The 19,300-nt window shown below is 42.1% G+C and overlaps 1 protein-coding gene across 3 annotated transcripts; it reads left to right on the top strand.

Annotated features, from left to right (window-relative positions):
- The first annotated feature begins 127 nt into the window (after positions 1–127).
- On the top strand, positions 128–17,997 carry mypn (myopalladin). 3 transcript variants are annotated; one of them, XM_046402585.1, is made up of 21 exons: positions 128–356; positions 1,907–2,992; positions 6,807–6,982; positions 7,063–7,114; positions 7,223–7,652; positions 7,737–7,811; positions 7,891–8,032; positions 9,318–9,341; positions 9,765–9,881; positions 9,972–10,743; positions 11,454–12,560; positions 12,646–12,778; positions 13,458–13,535; positions 14,391–14,612; positions 14,696–14,845; positions 14,934–15,013; positions 15,207–15,333; positions 15,420–15,627; positions 15,720–15,885; positions 16,503–16,636; positions 16,744–17,997. In XM_046402585.1, exons 2-21 carry the CDS (start codon positions 1,908–1,910, stop codon positions 16,920–16,922), a joined length of 5,457 nt encoding a protein of 1,818 aa, XP_046258541.1. In that variant the 5' UTR covers positions 128–356; position 1,907; the 3' UTR covers positions 16,923–17,997. The 3 variants fall into 3 exon arrangements, with proteins under 3 accessions (XP_046258541.1, XP_046258539.1, XP_046258540.1); XM_046402583.1 differs by lacking the exons at positions 128–356; positions 1,907–2,992; positions 6,807–6,982; ... (1 more) ...; positions 7,223–7,652; positions 13,458–13,535 and having other exon boundaries at positions 7,741–7,811; positions 16,744–17,996; XM_046402584.1 differs by lacking the exons at positions 128–356; positions 1,907–2,992; positions 6,807–6,982; ... (5 more) ...; positions 9,765–9,881; positions 9,972–10,743 and adding an exon at positions 10,834–11,032 and having other exon boundaries at positions 16,744–17,993.
- Positions 17,998–19,300: the final 1,303 nt, after the last annotated feature.

The following is a 19,300-nucleotide window of genomic DNA, read 5'->3' on the forward strand; positions in this document are numbered from 1 at the left end:
TGAGGGAGGAATCCCTTTACAGCATGTCCCCCCCACCCCCACCCGGCCAATGAGCGGGGACGCCACCCAGACACATGGTCCAGGCCTCCCCAAAATAACCTGCGACTAGTGCACTGACAAATGTTGCTACTTGTACTGGTGACAAGTTACCCTAGCTACTCGACTCCATATTTTCCTGTAAACTCCAAGGTTAACTCTTGTGTGCGATAAAACCAGGAAGGCTGGGCAGCTGCCTGTGTCCAAGATTTCTCCAGGTGGCACTGACCAGAAGTCCGGAATCTCCCTCTCTGAGCACAGGTGCACTCTGAGGAGGATTTACCAGTCCTTCACAGGGGCCAGCTGGGATTATTTTGAAGGTAAAACACACCACCCCCTAATTTAATTGTTGTCCACAGTCTCCTGTTGACTGTGTTTTGGCATCAGCCTCATATGCTGTGTATAGCCTTAGAAAATCTCTGACATTGAGCCCCAGAGAGGCTTCAATCTATTTCTGTCTGAATGTTTAATTGAATTATCTTAACCTGTCTGTGGTGCTGTGTTTAGCCAGAGGTCTGTTCATCTGTGTGGGCTGTGACTGTGTGTTATCTCACTCAGCAGTGTCCCATTTATGATAATTATAGTTCCATTTCTGAAATTGGATTAATGATTGTTGTGGCTGATCGAAATCATGATAACAAGGGCACACAGGATGAGCGAGTGCTTTTTTTTTTGTTGATTTTCTTCATGTAAACTGACCCCTCGCTATTATTAGATATGACTTGGTGGGCTTGGAGGATTAATGTACACAACAGCTGCAGCTTCAGGTCTGTTGGAAGGGCATTGCGGCTTCTCTTAATTGCGCTGATTTGACTGTCAGTAGCATATGTGTACCCTATCTCATGTCTGTATTCAATAACTTGCCCATGCCCAGTGTCGAAAAGTTTTGCGAAGACTAAACGTCACACGTGTTGGTCTGAGGTGGACGAGCAAAAAAAGTCTGCCTGTGTCCCATCAGATCTGGTATCGGTGCACGAACCTGATACCCTGTTGAGGCTGAAATTAGGCTAAAATAAAAAGTTATTTTTACTACATACCGCCTGCTTTAACTACACTCTCTCTATTCAGGCTCTATCTTTGCACCAAATATTTCTCAAGAGATCGTTTTAACACAACACAGAGAATAATATTAATGAGTTATATCTATGATATAAATCACCATATGTTTTTATTAGCTCTTTACTGTATGTATCCGATTTATCTGATAAATATGTAAATCCATCAAAAAAGGATCTTAGTCACTCCTCCTTGAATTACTTTTGTCATTTAGAATTCTGTTAGACGTGTCGGAGACTTGAAGGACCACGTGTGTTTTTTATCATATTTACTGCAAGTTGTGTTCCTGATTCTTAGGGCAATAATGCAATTATTTATTAGCAGTTAATGTGGTGATTAGTTTTCCGATTAACCAATTCATAATTTCCTTGACAGTTTTGAAAAATCCCAGATCCTAAGATATTTCATTTTCTATCAAAGATTACAAACAAAAGCAGTAAATCTTCACATTTAAGAAGGGGGAAACCTTCACTGACAAAATGACACTGTTTATTAATTAATTAAGTGACTTATATAATTAATTAATTAAATAATCATTAATGTCTGCTGCTTATGATAATGTTGATATTCAAGAAAATTATCTCTCAATTAACTCATCGTCCTCTCTGTAATATCTATGTCTGCCAACCGTTTGTCTTCAGGATTTTGTTTTCCTGAAAAAGATTTGATCTTCTGAATGTTCGATCATACCAGTGACTGCAATTTGACATGGTTCTAAACACCAGAAAGTCTTATTGACATATGTGTAGAAGCATAGTATTTGTCTTGATATGTGTATAGAATGTAATCGAATACTTTGGGTTTATTTCCACAGCATGCAAGAGAACTCTGACCAGCCACCGTCACTGTCTCAGCTCTTAAGAGAGAGCTACCTGGCAGAGGCCAGGGCCCAGCAGTGCCACAGCCGCTCCGATGCTTCTTCCTCGCGTCTCCAGATCTACGGCTCACTGAAAGGCAAGGCTGAGGACTCTGTGGGCCACAATGATCCGCAATTCCCAGATCTCTCAGCCTTCCTCAGCCAAGAAGAGCTGGACAAGAGTGTAAATCTGGCCCGCCAGGCCATCGGACATGGGTCTCGTGAAGACAGGGCAGAGGTCTCTTTAACACCATCAACCACCTCTAACATCTCCTCAGCCTCAGTTTCTTCCTCTGAAACCCCATCTGTTCCCCTGGCTCAACCCTCTCCTGCTCCTTTTGTAGGCCCCTCCACTGTGCCCTTCACCCAACTAGCACCTGAATTCAAAGACCTGGCAGCAACACACACCACTTTCACATCAGACAGAAAGATGCACAAAACGTCCACACAGCAGGAAAATATGATCAGGAACAGCAGGGACCTCGGCGAAGGATTCAACGACTTCAACAGATCGGGGGGGAACGCGTCTTATGGTCTGGAGACCCAGTCCAAGAAGGAATTCCTCAACAAGGCAGCAGACTTCATTGAGGAGCTCTCCTCTCTCTTCAAGGCCAACAGCTCCAAACGGATACGACCAAGAGCATGCAAAACCCAGAGGAGTAGGAACCAGAACAAGATCCAGAACGATGGGACAGTTTATCCCCTCATCCCAGACAACAGGGAACGTGTGACCATGCCTGTGGAGGAGGAGAGGGAGAAACCCAGCCCTGCTACCAGCCACCAAAAAGAGATCCAGCTGGACTCTGAGATTGGGCATGTGGAGTTTCAGGACTGCAGGACCACTGAGGAGCAGCAGTACAACCCTGCTTCCCAGGAGGTGGAGGAGGAGGCTAAAAGTTGTGCCTTGACAGAAACTCTGTACGCAGCAGAGCCTGTGTGTGAGCCTCCTCATTTCATCCAGAAACTGAAAAGTAGGGAGGTTCCAGAGGGCAGCAAGGTCCAGTTAGACTGCATTGTAAAAGGACACCCTGTTCCTGAAGTCCGGTAAGGCAAACCCCACCAAATGCTGATATTAGTTGATTTCTTAGTTTGTAGCAGATACACTAAGACTTTCTGCATCAGTAATCTCAAAATATGTCTACTTTTGTCTGACTGTAAAAATGTAATGACTGGAAAAGCAGAGAGGCCAGTTTGGTCGTCAGAGGAGATTTTGCAGTGAAGGAAACTAACATTTAACTCAAACTGTGTTGTGTAATGTACAGAGCGATATAAATTTAGGGTATTTATATGTAACCAAAATGTTTGAATTTTATAGTATAGTATACATATATATAGTATATATAAAGCACATATATAAAATACATAAAATATACTTTGCTCCATTAAATTTGAGAGAAAAATGCACTTTCAACTTTAGTTACATACAAAACATGCAATGACCTTGCTAGCTAGACTACTAACTGCTAAAAGCTAATATGTCTTATGGAATTCTGAAGTGAAGTTCCCAAGACAGTTTGTCCACCACAGAGCATTGGTGATTTTATCTTTCAACTGTAAAATGTCCCACTCAGGATGAACTGTATTGTGGTCTATATTCTTTAAGCAGATTGAAGGAATCAAAATGTTTTTTGTGGGTGTGTTTTAAAAATACTCAAATATTGTTATGATATCAAGCTCAAAAATCCTTGTTCTAAAAGTTTTCTCTGCCTGGGCCTTAGGCGGCAGTGAATAATAAAGTGTTTAGAGAAGTGTGAGCTAAGATGAATGATGGTGTTTTTTCTTGGCACTTCCAGACAGGCGTGACATATGATGATAGCAAACAGCTGATTCTGAATGGTGTGAGTGTGTGTTTGTGTATGTGTGTGTTCACAGGTGGTCAGAGTTGTGTATAGGAGAGCAGATAAGCACACTAGGCTTTCTGTCATTCTGAAGAAGAATACCATCAGATTCTTATGAAGGTTCTGTCCTGATTAATGCCATAACCCTCTATAGCCAACATGTGCCAAATATGAGAGGAATTTACACCTCTCAATGCATCTGGTCGACTGCCTTTGGTGTCCGACTGAAGCAGAATAAATCATGAAAACTAACAAGACGTTTCTTGCCAATTCCCACTCTTCTTAATGCTTGTCTTGTGCTTTGTTAGAATTGTTTTAAAAGCCTGATTGGACTTGCAGATCCCAGGACGGCAGACCCTCGAACTGCAGTGAGCCTGAGGTGTCAGACTATAGGGGGCATGGGCTTGTTGGTCCTACTGAACATTGTTGAGCCACTAACATATACTTGTCCAGGGAGAATGTAGCGCTCTGCCATTTTTAGACTGGAGCGAGCTGCAGTCATGTCTGATAACGGAAGCGACTGAGTTCTTGACAGAAGCATGAAGAGTTTGGTAAGATAATTTAAACAGTTATTGCTTGTTTGATATCTTTATATAATTTGTTTCTGGTCTAACAGAAGAGATTTGGGCTCTGTTTCAGTGGTTTCTATTTAAAATGTTATTTCATCATCTGTGGTCTTTTGCGTATTCTGTTAACACAAAGTCTTTTTCATTGACTTCAGTGTGATGTACTCTTCTGCACATGTAGCTACTGCGTTAGTGACTGTGATTTTAAGTAGTCAAAATCAATTTGTCAGGTCCATATTTCCCATCTCTGGTGTGTCAGGCTATATACCGTTTTGTGTATTCTGAGTCTATGTTTAGCATTTTGCGTATGTGATTGGGTCAGTCAGTCAGAGCTCCCTGGCTCCAGAGGGAATCTCCTCTCTGGTTCTGAAGTCCGGAGGCAAAATAGCCCCGACAGGTGCAGCTTGTGTGCTACTCATGCTTTCAATTTAGACCCTTACTCATTAGAAATGATTTAGCTATGCACAGACAGAACATTGGCGGCACATTCCAGCCTGTGTTGTACCAGGTATCAGGAACAGATATTCAGTGTAGCATCATGCATTCACATGAGATTGCACCAGGATTTCTTTTAAATACCAAAGTTTAAACAAACTCCTCTCCACAGATCAGACTAGTTGAGAAGCCGTAGGGAGCTTAGTTCCTATTTTTTTGAGTTTTGGTTCACTTTAAGCACTTCCTGCATATTTATTTGAAAAATGTTTCATATAGGTTATCTATGAGTCTGGTGAAAGCACTGGAAATGATTTATGACTGTATGATGACGTTTTGCCAGAGAGTAACTCATCACCTCATTCCTGTTTGTTTATCGGCTGGATTTTATAAAGCATCAAGCTTCATCTGCTCAAAATAGATGCACTTTGACGTAGAGGCTGCCGCATATGTTGCTGGTCAGGATAGGGAAAGTTAGAGGTTTACTATTATAGTTTTAGAATGAATAAATAGACTGTTGGCAACTGCAAAGGCCTTAGATGTTACTAAGCACTAATGCCAGGTAAGTAATTTTCGATAGGTAAGCAGTTTTTCTTGTGATATGATTTTTATACATTTTTTCCTAAGCTGACAACATAACATTATAAACTGCAATATATTAGCTTCAGGACACTAGCCTGATGATACCTTGTTTGAAGTCCAGGTGGGGAGCTGGTGCAACTAATGGATTCACTCTTCATTAACTATGATACATTACACAGCCTTGGAACCATTGTTTGTACTCATTGTCTTCATAACATCAACGGTGCATTGACGCCTACCTCTGAACTAGCATGGCATGCTGCTGTTGCTTCTTGTCTTACAGGCTATGGGATAAGGCTTGCTCATCAAAATGCTTTCCTCTTGGCCCACACAACCCTACCGAATGGCACCGAGCCACAGGAACTATTAGAGAACCGCGAGAGATGTCACATGGTGCAGCCTCACAGAAACAGTGTCAGTGGGCTGATAGAAAGAAAAAGAGAACTGTGTAAAGACGGGCTTTTAAATGCTAAAGCAAGGACAAGACATAACAGACATAACACATAACAGTACTATCACTAAAATGGAAATAGTAGTTGATTACCCAAGACAAAACAACTCAAGTAAAGTTTCAGACAGGTGGCAAAGTAACATACTGAATAACTGCGTGGAGAAACGCAAAAGATGAAGGGCATGAGGGGTCATATGCTTTGGTCTTCACAGTTAACAGATCTTAACCTTAGAAAATCCTGATTAGATGAGGGCGTATGTTTGGAAGAATGGTGTTCAGCCCTCTGTTAGAGTTGAAAATTTCTGCTCATTCAAGAGCAGTGAAGCTGTGGTGATGGCTCTCACTTAATGTTACCATTTCATACGAACACATGCCATGACCAGTTGAACTGAAACTCATTATAATCGTCCTGTAATCATGGGATACTCCAAATCTTGCATTTCTAAAACTAAAGGAGGGTATATGAAATAGCTAACATCCTTGTTCTTTTCAGCAGGATTTATTTTTCATTTCTCTAAAATGTTTGCAAAAATGAATTAAACCATATTAAAGGTAACCAGTGGAGTTTATGTTTACATTCAGTGTTTTTCAAAACAAACAAAACACATTGTGTATGAGTTGTAATAAACTTGTTAAATGAATTTTCTTCCTCATAAAAAATGTACTGACTTTTTAAAATATGTTAAATCCTTCATAGCTGTACATCCATGTTTACTAACCAGAATTTTTCACTGCCGTCCGCATGCATACACAGTACAGACAAAGCAGACACTCACTCATAAAAATATCACTCCATAGTGCCACTAGTGGTCACAATCTCCAAAAGGTACATTTAAAACCAATAACTGCAACACAGTGTACAGAGGGTGATTTACATCGATTTGCATATCACATTACATGAAAATATTTGTTTTTAATACATTTGTAGCACTGGAAGAAACTTCTGACACCAAGTTGTACTCAGCCGTTTGCTGTTTATGTTATTACAGGTGGTTTTGTGAGGGCAAGGAGCTGGAGAACAGCCCTGACATTCAGATCATCACAGACGGCGAGCTGCACTCTCTTATCATCGCAGAGGCGTTTGAGGAAGACACTGGACGCTACTCTTGCTTTGCATCTAATTTCTATGGCACTGACTCCACGTCAGCTGAGATTTATGTTGAAGGTGATGTCTCATTCTTTCTTACTGATTATCTTTTTTAAATTAATGATGGTGATGGATTGTGTGCTTTTACAAACCGACAGGTGCCTCCTCTTCGGATTCTGAGGGAGAACAGCACTTTGAACATGTAGCTCAGTGAGTTTATACCATATTGTCATTTCAAAAACACAGTTTATGTGCACTTTTAGCCACCTTTTTACAGCCCTAAAATGGGATCTTTTTTCCTTATCGTGATTTTCAAAGGTTGCAGAGGAAATCTTTACCTCCGTCATTGAGCCAAACTCTCTCCCCAGAAGAGGACATCTCTTCGCCATCCCAGTCTGCAGCAGCCACTGAGGAACCAGCAGAGCAGCTCTCCTGTCCACCAACTAACCAAATAATCCCAGAACCTCCTCTGCCAGTCCACACATCACCCACTACACTCCCAGTTCCAGAGCTGGCACCCACAACACACCCTGCTCATGAGGAGACTACAGTGTCACGTGTGCACGTGTTTCCTATTTTATCACCTGGCAATACAGAACCACTAAAAGCCCAGGAGTTGTCAACATCTGTCCCAGACATATCCACACCGCCAACAGAGCAGACAGCTACAGTGATCGCTACATCACTTGCTTTGAAATCAGGGGCGCAGCCTGTTCTGTCACCTTCAACACAAACACCCCAAGCTGAGGTAAAAGACCCGCTGCCTTCCACTATAGTTTTTGTTGGATTAGTTCTGCAAGTTCTAACCCACATGTCTGCTTTTTATTTTCAGTGTCAAACTTCCAACCACAACTATTCACAAGAGTTGAACGAACAACCTATCATGGCTGCCCCCATATTCACTAAGGTATTGTCACTCTCAAAAGGATGTATACTGTCTGTTATGTGTGTATTGATATTACATACAGACTATCTTGTCCCATCAGAGCCTGCAGGACATCCTTGCGTCAGAAGGCCAGCTGGTGGTGCTAGAGTGCCGTGTGAAAGGGGTGCCATCACCTCAAGTGGACTGGTACAGAGAAGAAAAACTGTTAGAGGACTCTCCTGATTTCAGGATCCTGCAGAAAAGTAAGCTCCGCTGCTGTCATATTGAAAGTGCAAGTGAGCTGTATGTATTTTTAACAGAGTTGTGTGTTCTTGATACACATCACATCTATTCACATGCCTTGTTTCTTAAAGAGTAGGAAAAAAAAAACTTACTTGCATCCTAAATAAGTCTATTTAATTAAGGTTAATTCAATATTTGTTTAAACTCATAGTTTAACGCAAACAAACAAATTAAGTTAAATTGAGCTTTTAAGAGTGCTTCAAAAGGCTGTTAGTGTATTACATAGTTTCTCAAAGTGCAGCCTGTGGGCCAGTGGTGTCCCTCAGAAACATTTTGAACAGCCCACTAGCGTGACATGAAATGCATGCATTATATTTTAATGAGTACAACTTGGTTGCTGATAATGATTAATGTCCAACGCCATTAGGAGAAAAATCATAAGTCCTCTGACAAGTTCATGTTTTTCCTGTGAGGCCCTTAATCATATGCTGGTTCTGCAGATTGGCACTAGGGAAAGCAAAGTATCCAAAAAATTCCAATACCAGTATATTTAAAGTGATACTGATACCAGTAGAACACTACGATACCTCGGCATGACTGCGCTGCCAACTGTGTCACATGCGCTGCGCTCAACTTCACCACACCACAGACTGTATGGGTTGTAACTGCTGTAGCAGTGGGCCAATCACACAACACATTACACTGAAGAATGCTTTCAGTAATTGGCTGCGAGTGAAACCATACAAATAGTCGTCTTTTTTTTCGCCTTATAGAATCAAATACAGGTTCACTGGAGAAGTTTCAATACTACTTGGTACTGGGTTATTCTGATTGTATTTGAAGATATTGAGTACCAATACCCAGCATCTCCATATGTCCATTGAGAATGTGCTTTGAGATCTAAAAACATTAAGTCCTTTATTGTAAAAATAATCTGTGCAGTGGGTGGGGTTGTTGGGCAATGAGCTTAAAAAGCCGAAAAAATTGTTAATATTGCTGTAAAATATTTTAAGGTTAATGATGTGTGTGCATTCATCTTTATATTCCATCTATACAGTTTAAATAGTGCAGTTTGGTGTGGTGCATTTTTGACCTTCCTCTAAATGTAGCTGTGGAATAAATGTATAAAGCATAAATGTAATTTTAATTTTGAAACTTTAAAAATTACCAAACCAAAAATAACAAGTCCTCTTGCATCAAAGGATTGTGGTGTATGATAATAAGAAATTACTTATTATTCTTTATTTTCAAACCATAAATTCAGCTGTCGCACTTTATTTGATATTGATTTTGTTTGTCTTTCAGAGCCCAGATCTCCAGCTGAATCAGGTACATATTTCAATAAATCCTCATCATCATGCAAATCATTGACTGCACCAAAGGAGCTGTGTATGATGCTGCAGTGTGTACATATTAACTCTGCTCAAGTGTTTATAGTCGCTGGCTAAGTCGATGGCTTCTGCTCTTCTTCTGTATATAAGCCAGGGCTGCTTTTCCCTGACTCCGGACCATATATGGTAGTCTCTCATCCTGTATCAAACCACCATGGCAGATCACTTCAACCTGACTTAACAGCAGATAGACTCTGAGCCCCAGTAACACAAAGAAACTCCACTGCTGGGCATTTAAACACAAGTCATGTATCTTTCCTCACTGTATTGATATTCTCTCTAGTTGAGAAATGAATATGATGCAGTCATAGCAAAACAACTTGATCATGTGAGTATCTCTTCTTTTTTTTTTTCTCTCTAGAGGAAATATGCACTCTGGTCATTGCTGAGGTCTTCCCTGAAGATTCCGGGATGTTTACTTGTACAGCGAGCAACAAGTATGGAACTGTGTCCAGTACTGCTGCACTAAGGGTTAAAGGTAATACTTTACAAAAACATCAACAGCTGTCATGTATTCTTATTAAAGTGCATGAAAATTACTGATATCTATCTCTCTGGCTCTCATCAGGCAATGGCAGCAGCAACCACGTGAGGCCTTTCACCAGTTTAACTGGATCCTGGATCCAAGAACCTTCCCCATTAGCTCCCACTGTAAACCATCAGCCAGCGGTTACTGTGACCAACAGCATCAAGCCCCACTCCAGCACCATTCGGCTAGACCCGCTCGTCTCTAGCACCGTGCGCCTGGAACCCTTGAACACCAGCACCCTCCGTCTGGACCGTCACAGCTCCAGCATGTTGCGTCCAGACGCCCTCTGCACCAGTTTACCCAGTCTGGACCCATCCAGCCTGAGCAGCAGCTCCTGTCTCAACTCTCTCAGCAGCAGCACCCCAAACTTAGATCCCCTCTACCTCCACCAGGGCCCTACTGGATCCAGTGGATCACGTTCGGAACCACAGAGCAGCAGACAGGTGCTCTCAAGCCCAAAACCCTTTACCTCTCCATCTGCGTTTGAGACTTCAGCTGAGCAGGAAGTGTCCAGACCTTCAGAGCCATCGCCTGACACGAGCCCCAAAGTTACGGGGACCTCAAGCCACCAGAATGGGAGCCCCATTGTGGTGCCCCTCCCTGATCCACCCCCTAACTCCTGCCTGAAGACGGGCACTCTGACAAACCACAAGGACTCCCGCTCCAGCTCCAGAGTCGGCCTGCGTGTGCATTTCAAACTGCCTGAGGATGAGGAAGATGAACAAAGTGACGTATCCTGTCAGTCTGATGAAGACACCACTCAGATGTCAGTCAACAAAGAACCACCACCAGTGCGGGCTAAACCCAAACTGTGAGTAAAGCAAATAAAGAGCACAAGTCTACAAGAGTGTTACACAGCTGTCAGAACACCCTGCAGTGTGCAGTGTAGTGGGAGAAAAAGTGATTTTTGTCGATGAGGTATCCACATTGTGTATGTGCCTCATAAAAGTGAATTAGGTGGGCTGTATTGAGAGGTGGGAGGTTCCTTCTCCACAGGCTCAACCAGCAGCTGCAACCAGTTGCAGTTTGTAAATGAATGCCTGAGGACTTCAAATGTGGACCTTTCGACTTTCTAAAACAAAGGATGGCATTTTCTATTTGTAAGTGCATTTATGTCCATCTAATATTTCAGGTGATCCTGTAAGTGAGATGTTGTGTGGTTTGATTAGCTGTTTACTGTTGTTTGTTTATGGTATCATAGGTTTAAAACACAAAGATAAAGACAATTTGTCCTATATTGTTTGCTCTGTCAAAGTTTTGAGTAATTTGACAGTGAATAAAAGAGAACTGTTTAGAATGAAAGCTGAAAGTGTCTAGAGCTTGAGCAGTGTTTTGTTTGTAGGCTACTTGTTGGTAGCCCATAAAAGGACAGAGTATTCTTCATGCTGACTTTGGCTCATTCCTGCTGGGGTTTACTGGACGGACTTAATTTATGAGAGCAGTGCGCTGAGCCTCTCTCATTTTCACCATGTATAGAGGCATCTTTTTTGGATGTAACTTTGGTTTTGCTTTGATCAACAGGGACCCAGCCCAGCTTCAGCTCCTGCACAACCAAGTCCTCATGGAGCAACAGCAGATCGAACCTCAGACTCAAACTCACATCCAGCCTCAATCCCACCCCCCAATCCAGATCCAGATCCAGCCCACGGTCCAAAGTGCCCATGAAGGTCCGCTGTGGTCACCCAGAATTCACCGTGAACCCCATCCTCCTGCTTTCCAACCCTACCTGAACACTACCACGACGCCCCCGCAGCAGACACCCCTCTCTGCACCTAAGCTTACCACCACTGCACTTCCTGCTCCCTCTCCAAGCTCTGCTCCAGCACTCAACACCACATTTTCACCTCTTACCAACACTTCTCCTGCACTACCTTTAAGCACCCTCCCTTCAATTCCTCAGCTAAAGACTTCTTCACTGGTGACCTCCCCTCCACCTGCCCCACAGCTGAAAACAGCTCCTCTTCCTCTCAGTATAGGTCCTGTAACCCAGATGAACACCATCCATGCCTCCCACCTCAACCTGTCCCCTGCAGCTCTTGCCAGAACTGCACCCACAACCAACTCTTTCTCTCCTCCTGCACCAAAGCTTAGTACAGCCCCTACAGATTCAACCCCGACCTCACAGCACTTCACCTCTCCTGCTCAGCTACTGAGAAGCACCCATGCCTCCCTCATGAACCTCACAGCCACCTCCCACACTTTCACCTACACCAGACCAAAGGAGTTCATAGCTGCTCAGACTTTCTCACCAGTTAGGAGTCCCTCCCCAACAGAATCACCAGTTCCTCTGCTACAAGAGCTGGCCGCTGAGTTAAACTCCTCTGCAGCAAGCTCCCCTACTCTCCCACCATTCTCCCCACCACCCAGGATCTTCCCCACGAGGGTGCTCAAGTCTCCCACCAGTCCTCCGTCCCTGGTGACCTCACCCACACCAGGATCAGCGCCCTTCCTAAACAACACGTTTGCCGTACGAGCCCAATCACCTCCCCATGCTTCCTCTCCCACCTCTAGCAGCTCCACTCCCAGCCCCATTCAAAACCCTGTGGCGCTCCTGAGCTCCGTCCTGCCATCCCTGACACCGAGTCAGCCCACCAACTCAATGGGCCTGCCCAGGGGGGCTCCTTTAGGGTATGGCCTCGCTTGTAGGACTATAGTGTTCATAAGACTTAACTGTCACATGCTCTAATACATTTTTGTCCTTCTGTCCCTTCAGGCCAAAAAAGAACATACCAAAAGTACGACTCCAGTCAACTGATGACATTCATGAAAGCAAAGAAATTCTCCGGCATGACATTGAGAAAAAGCTGCAGTTTAAAGATGATACTCTGCATTTTGCATATCAACAGGTACTACGTAGTCTCCAGCTCTCTAGTTTTGATTGATTTCTCCTCTTTGGACTGATTCAATTGCAGTGATGTAATGGTGAATAAATACAAAAACAATTCAAATACCACTTGAATAAAAAAGACAGACAGAAAGAAAGAAATAAGACTTAACTGAGACCAAAAGGTGGGTCCACTGAATTCTGTAAGCACAGAGTTGATGTCAGCCTCCAGTACACCCCTCTCAGTTAGACATTAAACTGCTGTATGAACATGAATGTTAGCAGTGATGCGGGTATGTGATCACTAAGTTTTAACTAACCAACTGTTGCAATCTAGTTTTTTTTAGTACATTTATGGATGACATTATGCATATTAACCATTGTGTCCAGCTTCCTAGTCATGTGTTCATTTTAAGATGACTGGCCCTCAGCATATACGGTACTTAAAAATGTGAAATCAAATAGACATAAAATCGCTCACATTGACTCAGAGACAATGAAGAACTCACTTCAGTTTAGCAGAGCATCAATCATTTTCCCCCAGTCATTCATAGTTATTCATCATTGTGTGTGTCCATGTACCATAACAACATGCGCATACTAATAACAGCAGCTTGTGTGTTATTCCATCAGTATATGTTTGTATGTACAGTATGTGTGTCTTTTGTTGGTGTTCATCATCCATCCTTATCCTCTCATAGAAGCTGAGTATTGAGGGGAAAACAGCGAGCAGAGCCCTTGGACCAAACATTCCTGCTACTGTCATTAACTATGATGAGGTACAAGGATCTTCTCATCCCAAGCACTGCTTTGCTCGAGGCTGTATGGGTCATTCAGAGGTTTCAGACCGAAATGAGGAAACTTTGGACACTCTCATATACTTATCTAAATACCATGGTTAATCAGTATTTCTAATAAAGCATTCAAGCTTCTGTTAACTAATATATAACCTACACTAATAATCTGAAAATCAGATTTTAGGGTTAAAATTCATTAAACTAATGAAATGTAACAAGTCTACTGTTGTGTAGTGCTGTATCCTCCAGTTATCAGTTAACTAGTTTCACATTTTCCCCACTCAAACTTGCAGCCTCCTTTTTTATCTGTTTGCATTTCAAATTTTTCCAAAAGACCAACATGACATGAGATGACATTCTACCTTTTTTTTTTACCACAATTTTATTTTTGAAAAAATAAAAAAGACCTCAACTCATGAACTTCCATATACAGTTTACTAGTCCATCGATGAAAAAATTATAAAGAAGAAATGAAGCAGTTCATCTTTCTCTGTTCTCTGTTTTACCTTCAACCAGGAGTGATACTGTCAGACAGATGGACACTGTATGATCCAAGTGGTTTAAAGTTACAATCTGGTCTTGCTTTGCGATTTGAGTTAAAGATTGTCACTTTACTACCACTGTCGCTACATGGTTGATAGATGCACGTTGTCTCATGTTCCTGATAATTGCATACCTCTCCAAGAGCATTTGTTGCTTGTTTCAAGCATCCGTCTACAGTATATGCATGTTGCTGTTTTCAACATTTTCCGGGGTAGGCACAAACACAGATGGTGCACGCAGTAATGCAACTTTGACTTTGGCAAGTACTTTTATGTGGTGGTTTTCCTTTTCCAGGAGTACAAAGTGTCCAGCTTTGAGCAGAGACTAATGAGTGAGATTGAATTCCGTTTGGAACGAACGCCAGTAGAGGAGTCGGACGATGAGGTGCAGCACGAAGACGTCCCTACAGGAAAATGTATCGCACCCATATTTGACAAGAAACTGAAAAACTTCAGAGCTATGGAAGGCGTGCCTGTCACTTTCTCCTGTAAAATAGTGGGAATCCCTGTTCCAAAGGTGAGAGGTCAACTGTGCTGTGTAAATGACAGCGTGATGTTTCACTTTCTTCCCTCACATTTATCTGTCATATATCTCATCAGGTTTACTGGTTCAAGGATGGAAAGCAGATCCTGAGGAAGAATGTCCATTACAAGAAAATTAGAGAGGGGGATGGGACCTGTGCTCTACATATAGAGTCCACAACCAGTGATGATGATGGCAACTACACCATCATGGCAGCTAATCCACAGGTAATACTTCACACTCAACGTCCTGTTCATGTTGTCAACGCCTTCTCCCCTTGCTGCAATGACTGATTTGATATTTGATGGCCATCAGGGACGAATCAGCTGCTCAGGTCATTTGATAGTCCAAACGGGACCTCCCCGAACTCGACTGACACCAATTCACTCTCAGAGGTGAGCGGGGCTGAATGTGCAGTGTGAGCTGCACCTTGAAGAACCAGGCAGTTTTCAGTTGGTTTTTCTCCCTGACAGTAATAATATTTTGGGATCATGTGTATCTATCTATACTAAAATTTTTAACATGCACCAGGACAAGACAAGTATGGATTAGAGTTTCATGATCTTCTCACCTCCTCACGTTTTTCAGGGTGCGAGCCCGCATACAGGAAGCTGAAAGTGAACAAACCCAGGAGCGCTTTTTTCGGCCTCACTTCCTGCAGGCTCCAGGGGACATGTTGGCTCACGAGGGACGTCTGTGTAGACTAGACTGCAAGGTACGCAAAAGATCCTGGGATGTATTGCAACCTGAAAAATGATTCATTTTTGTCTCAGATTACTTTCAAACTTTTTTGTCTTCCAGGTGAGTGGCCTACCCAACCCAGAGTTGATGTGGTTGGCCAACGGGAGGCCAATCTACCCAGACCTGTATCACAAGATGTTGGTGCGGGAGAATGGTATCCATTCTCTGGTCATCGATCCCCTGACGCAGAAAGATGCCGGCACATACACATGCATTGCGAGCAACAAAGCAGGGCAGAGCTCCTTTAGCCTGGAACTAAAAGTTGTGGGTAAGGACTGGATACAAAGCAGTTGAATACTTTAGCGTGATGTCCCTTGCTCTGTTCAGAAGTTCCAGTAACGTACGTCATGTCCTCTTTAGAGAAAGAGATGAAACACCCTCCCCAGTTCTTGGAGAAGCTGCAGAACATGGGTATTCCTGAAGGAACTCCAGTCAGGCTAGAGTGCCGGGTGGTGGGTATGCCCCATCCAGTCATCTTCTGGAAGAAAGACAATGACACCATTCCTAAAACTAAGGACAGAATCAGGTTAGTAGGAGCTCTGAGCCTCTCCTTCTAACTGTTTCAGTACCATACATTACAACTGAACATATTTGTAGATATATACGGGAATTTGAAGTGATTCAAAACAAACAAAACTTATACAGAGCAACCCCCCCCCAAACTAAATATCTAAAGTTGGAAGCCCAAGATTAGACACATATAGCAAGAGGCTGTATATAAGGAGCTGTACAATCCAGACTGACAAATGAAGATACAGTACATATCAACAGAAACCAACTAGTGCAAAACATGATCCAGAAAAAATTTTAAAAAAATCTTCTAAATCTAAATCCATGTCTCAATGTAAATAAAATATTTATTTATTTACTGCATTTTGGACAGTTTTAAGCATCGACTAATTCCAATACTTTCCTCAAATAGCAGTTTCTGGGCAGTTCATTCATGGATTTATTTTATCATGCAGTTTTTGTAGTCTTGAATCACGATGATGATGGCCTGTAGCACATGTTCGTTTTTTGTTTTTTTAAGCTTTGATTGTTTTGGTCCGTGCCACTGCCATGCACCCAATATAGTGTTTTAGAGAAGCATGGGCTGCTGTAGTTCACAATTTGAAATAATTCTCCATTATCTGTTTATTTCAGCATGACCCAGGATGCAACAGGATACGTGTGTCTCCTTATCCAGCCAACAACAAAAGACGATGCTGGCTGGTACACGGTGTCAGCAAAAAATGAAGCTGGAATTGTATCCTGCACCTGCAGGCTTGATATCTATGGTTAATATTCTCTATAGCTGTGTAACGATCAGCTTTATTAAGACATGTGCCATATTTCTAAGCATGTCACTCTAAGTAGTAATACTAGCTATCTGCTGCACCTTCAGCACAGTGGCATCAGAACATCCCTGCACCCATGAGGAAGGCTCCACGCACAGGCAGCCGCTATGCAGCTCTGACGGGCCAGGGGCTTGACATCAAGTCAACTTTCCCCACGTCGGAGACCAGCCCCATCCTCTTCTCCAGCTCCCCTCCAGAGGCCATGCTGGAGAGTGAGGAGCTGTGAGGGGTTTGCACACACTCAGAGGCCTCGCAGCATGTTCTGTGACCTCCCTGAGGTGAAAGCAGTGGAGCCCTAAAAGGAGAATGATGATCTGAGCAGATTGTCATGTGATTTGTGTGATGCATTTGAAGTGATACATTCAGAATAGAATGGCAAAAAAAATATTGTGTTACAGCTATCAGCACTGATAGTGGGTTTGTCACCATTCCTATTTACTCAAATCATATGAAGAGTGTTTCACATACAGAAAAATAAAAGATTTGCAAAGTCTTAGCTCATGAGCCATTAGTGAAGTTGAAAAATGTTCTCTGACAAGTTTGAATGACTCACGCTTGTTTTCTACATCATATTTAGCTTCGATAGTGAGGTTGTTTTTGGACATTGGCGATAACTTCTGTTTCTTAATTGACAGTATTCTCAAAGTGGTACTAGCACCGCATATACATGTATCGGTAGTTATAGTGTCTTTCAAAGTGTATATGAAAAGTAGTATTGTTTAGATAGATATTGTTTATTGATAGTTAAAAATAGTTTAGTTTGGAGTATATTATTAGACATTTGAATGTGGCATTTAGACCAGTTTATTTAAAGGGCTGCAGCACTTCCACATTTAGCTAAATCCTTATCGCTGGTTCACATTTTTGCACCATGGCTTTTTCATGTGTGTACATGCCAACGGCTGACATATTGCATAACTTAACAAACACACTTTGTCTGCTCACAGTCGTAACCATTATAATGTGCTGTTTGGTGAGTCTCATTTGTGGCTAGTTAGCTGGAACATCTTCTTGGAATTTTTGTTTTGCTTTCAGGTATTCATCTTTGCACTGACAAAAATTTATCTCAATTGTATCTACAGATGGAGGTGTATGATCAGAGGAAGATTAGACTGAAAGCTAAAAGAAAAGTCACGTTTTTTCTGTTTTATGGTATCCTGTGGCAGTTATTATTTAACTTTGATAGAAGGATAAATTCAAGTCAGATGAAAAGTTTGAAAGCACATACTCAACTGATGTAAAGTTGCACAATGTAAAATAGTTTTGTCCTTTTCAGAATAAAGTTATATTTATTCAAATGAGTGATGTTTACTTTGCTGGAACAGGTAGAGTACAGGTACAGTATTGCATGGTGGATATGAAAATCATTCATGCAATGAGGTGTCATCCCTCTTTTTCAATTTTGTATAGAATGTATTAAAATAATAATTAAAATTAAACAAGATATATTGATAGGCAATTTATTCTGCTACCACAGATATTAATTGTTGTGAGCTTGTTTTGATTATAGGGGCCCTATTAGGTGCCAAATTCAAAACAAATAGGGCAGCTCTGAAGCCAATTAAGCATTGCTAATCAGTCCAATTAGAGGGGAAGAAGGTTCAAATAGGCATAAAATTACATTCACCTTACGTGACCTAATTATACTCCAAGCCTCATTTGACCAGCTGCCAGGCCTGCTTGTTAACTGGGTGCTGTATGTGTTGCTCAGTAGTAAAAATCTGTGGGCTTTGAATGAGCTGGTTTTTGCTTTGCATTTTTTTTTTGTTTGTTTGTTTGTTTTCCATCCATGTGTCAAATTATGTTGTACATTTTCCATGTATAGTGAAATTGGTAACTACAGTATAAACACAAGAATAACAGTAATGTTTGAAGACCCGATTTAAGTTAGAAAAAACAGCAATAAAAGTCCACATGTCCAAAAGTGTTGGCACACTTGTGATGTGTCTCACTATGCCCATCAAAATAAGTCTGATCTTATTCACACTACTCATTTAATAATAATTATGTAATCCTGTGGTGGTAATGAGATTTATTAAGTCAAACCACACATGCAGGGGGAATCCTTTCTTACACTTTCTCTTGTAGCAAAACATACGCTTAATCTCCATTTCTCTGCAGGCAGAGCTGGATTTATGAGGACATGTTTCTGTCAGAGCAGACGGGTCACTCCTTGGTTGTGACATATGGCTTTTGACAGAGGACATGGCTCAGCCACCGGTGCTCAGACAAGCCAATCATGTGAGGAGGCTGTAAAAAAAAAGGGTGGAAGACACGGAATGGCCGGACCACGTCTGAGACAAGGCCCTCAGACAAGACAAGCAGCAGCTGGCAAACTACATCAATCTGTAATCAATGAACCAACTGGTAGATGGGATTATATGCCTAATTGCACAGCTAACCAGTCCATCTTAAAATGACCAGACAGCATCAGCTTGTGTCCATGACCCAATACCAGAGACGGGCATTATGCTGGGCCTCCGACAGTGATTAATCATTCATAACCTGCCTCTACAGCCAAGCTTTGAGTTTGTCAACACACAACCACAGGAGCTACATGTCCTTCCTGACAAAGAATGACACCACAAAATAAAGAAGTAGAGG

This window comes from Scatophagus argus, chromosome 10 (genome assembly GCF_020382885.2).
Source record: "Scatophagus argus isolate fScaArg1 chromosome 10, fScaArg1.pri, whole genome shotgun sequence".
Lineage (NCBI taxonomy): Eukaryota > Metazoa > Chordata > Actinopteri > Scatophagidae > Scatophagus > Scatophagus argus.

Excerpts from the sequence above, each read along its gene's own strand:
- mypn (XM_046402585.1), top strand. The coding sequence starts at position 1,908 with ATGCAAGAGAACTCTGACCAGCCACCGTCACTGTCTCAGCTCTTAAGA. Across the intron at positions 2,993-6,806 it reads CACCCTGTTCCTGAAGTCCG|GTGGTTTTGTGAGGGCAAGG; the intron begins GTAAGGCAAACC and ends ATGTTATTACAG. Across the intron at positions 7,115-7,222 it reads CACTTTGAACATGTAGCTCA|GTTGCAGAGGAAATCTTTAC; the intron begins GTGAGTTTATAC and ends TGATTTTCAAAG.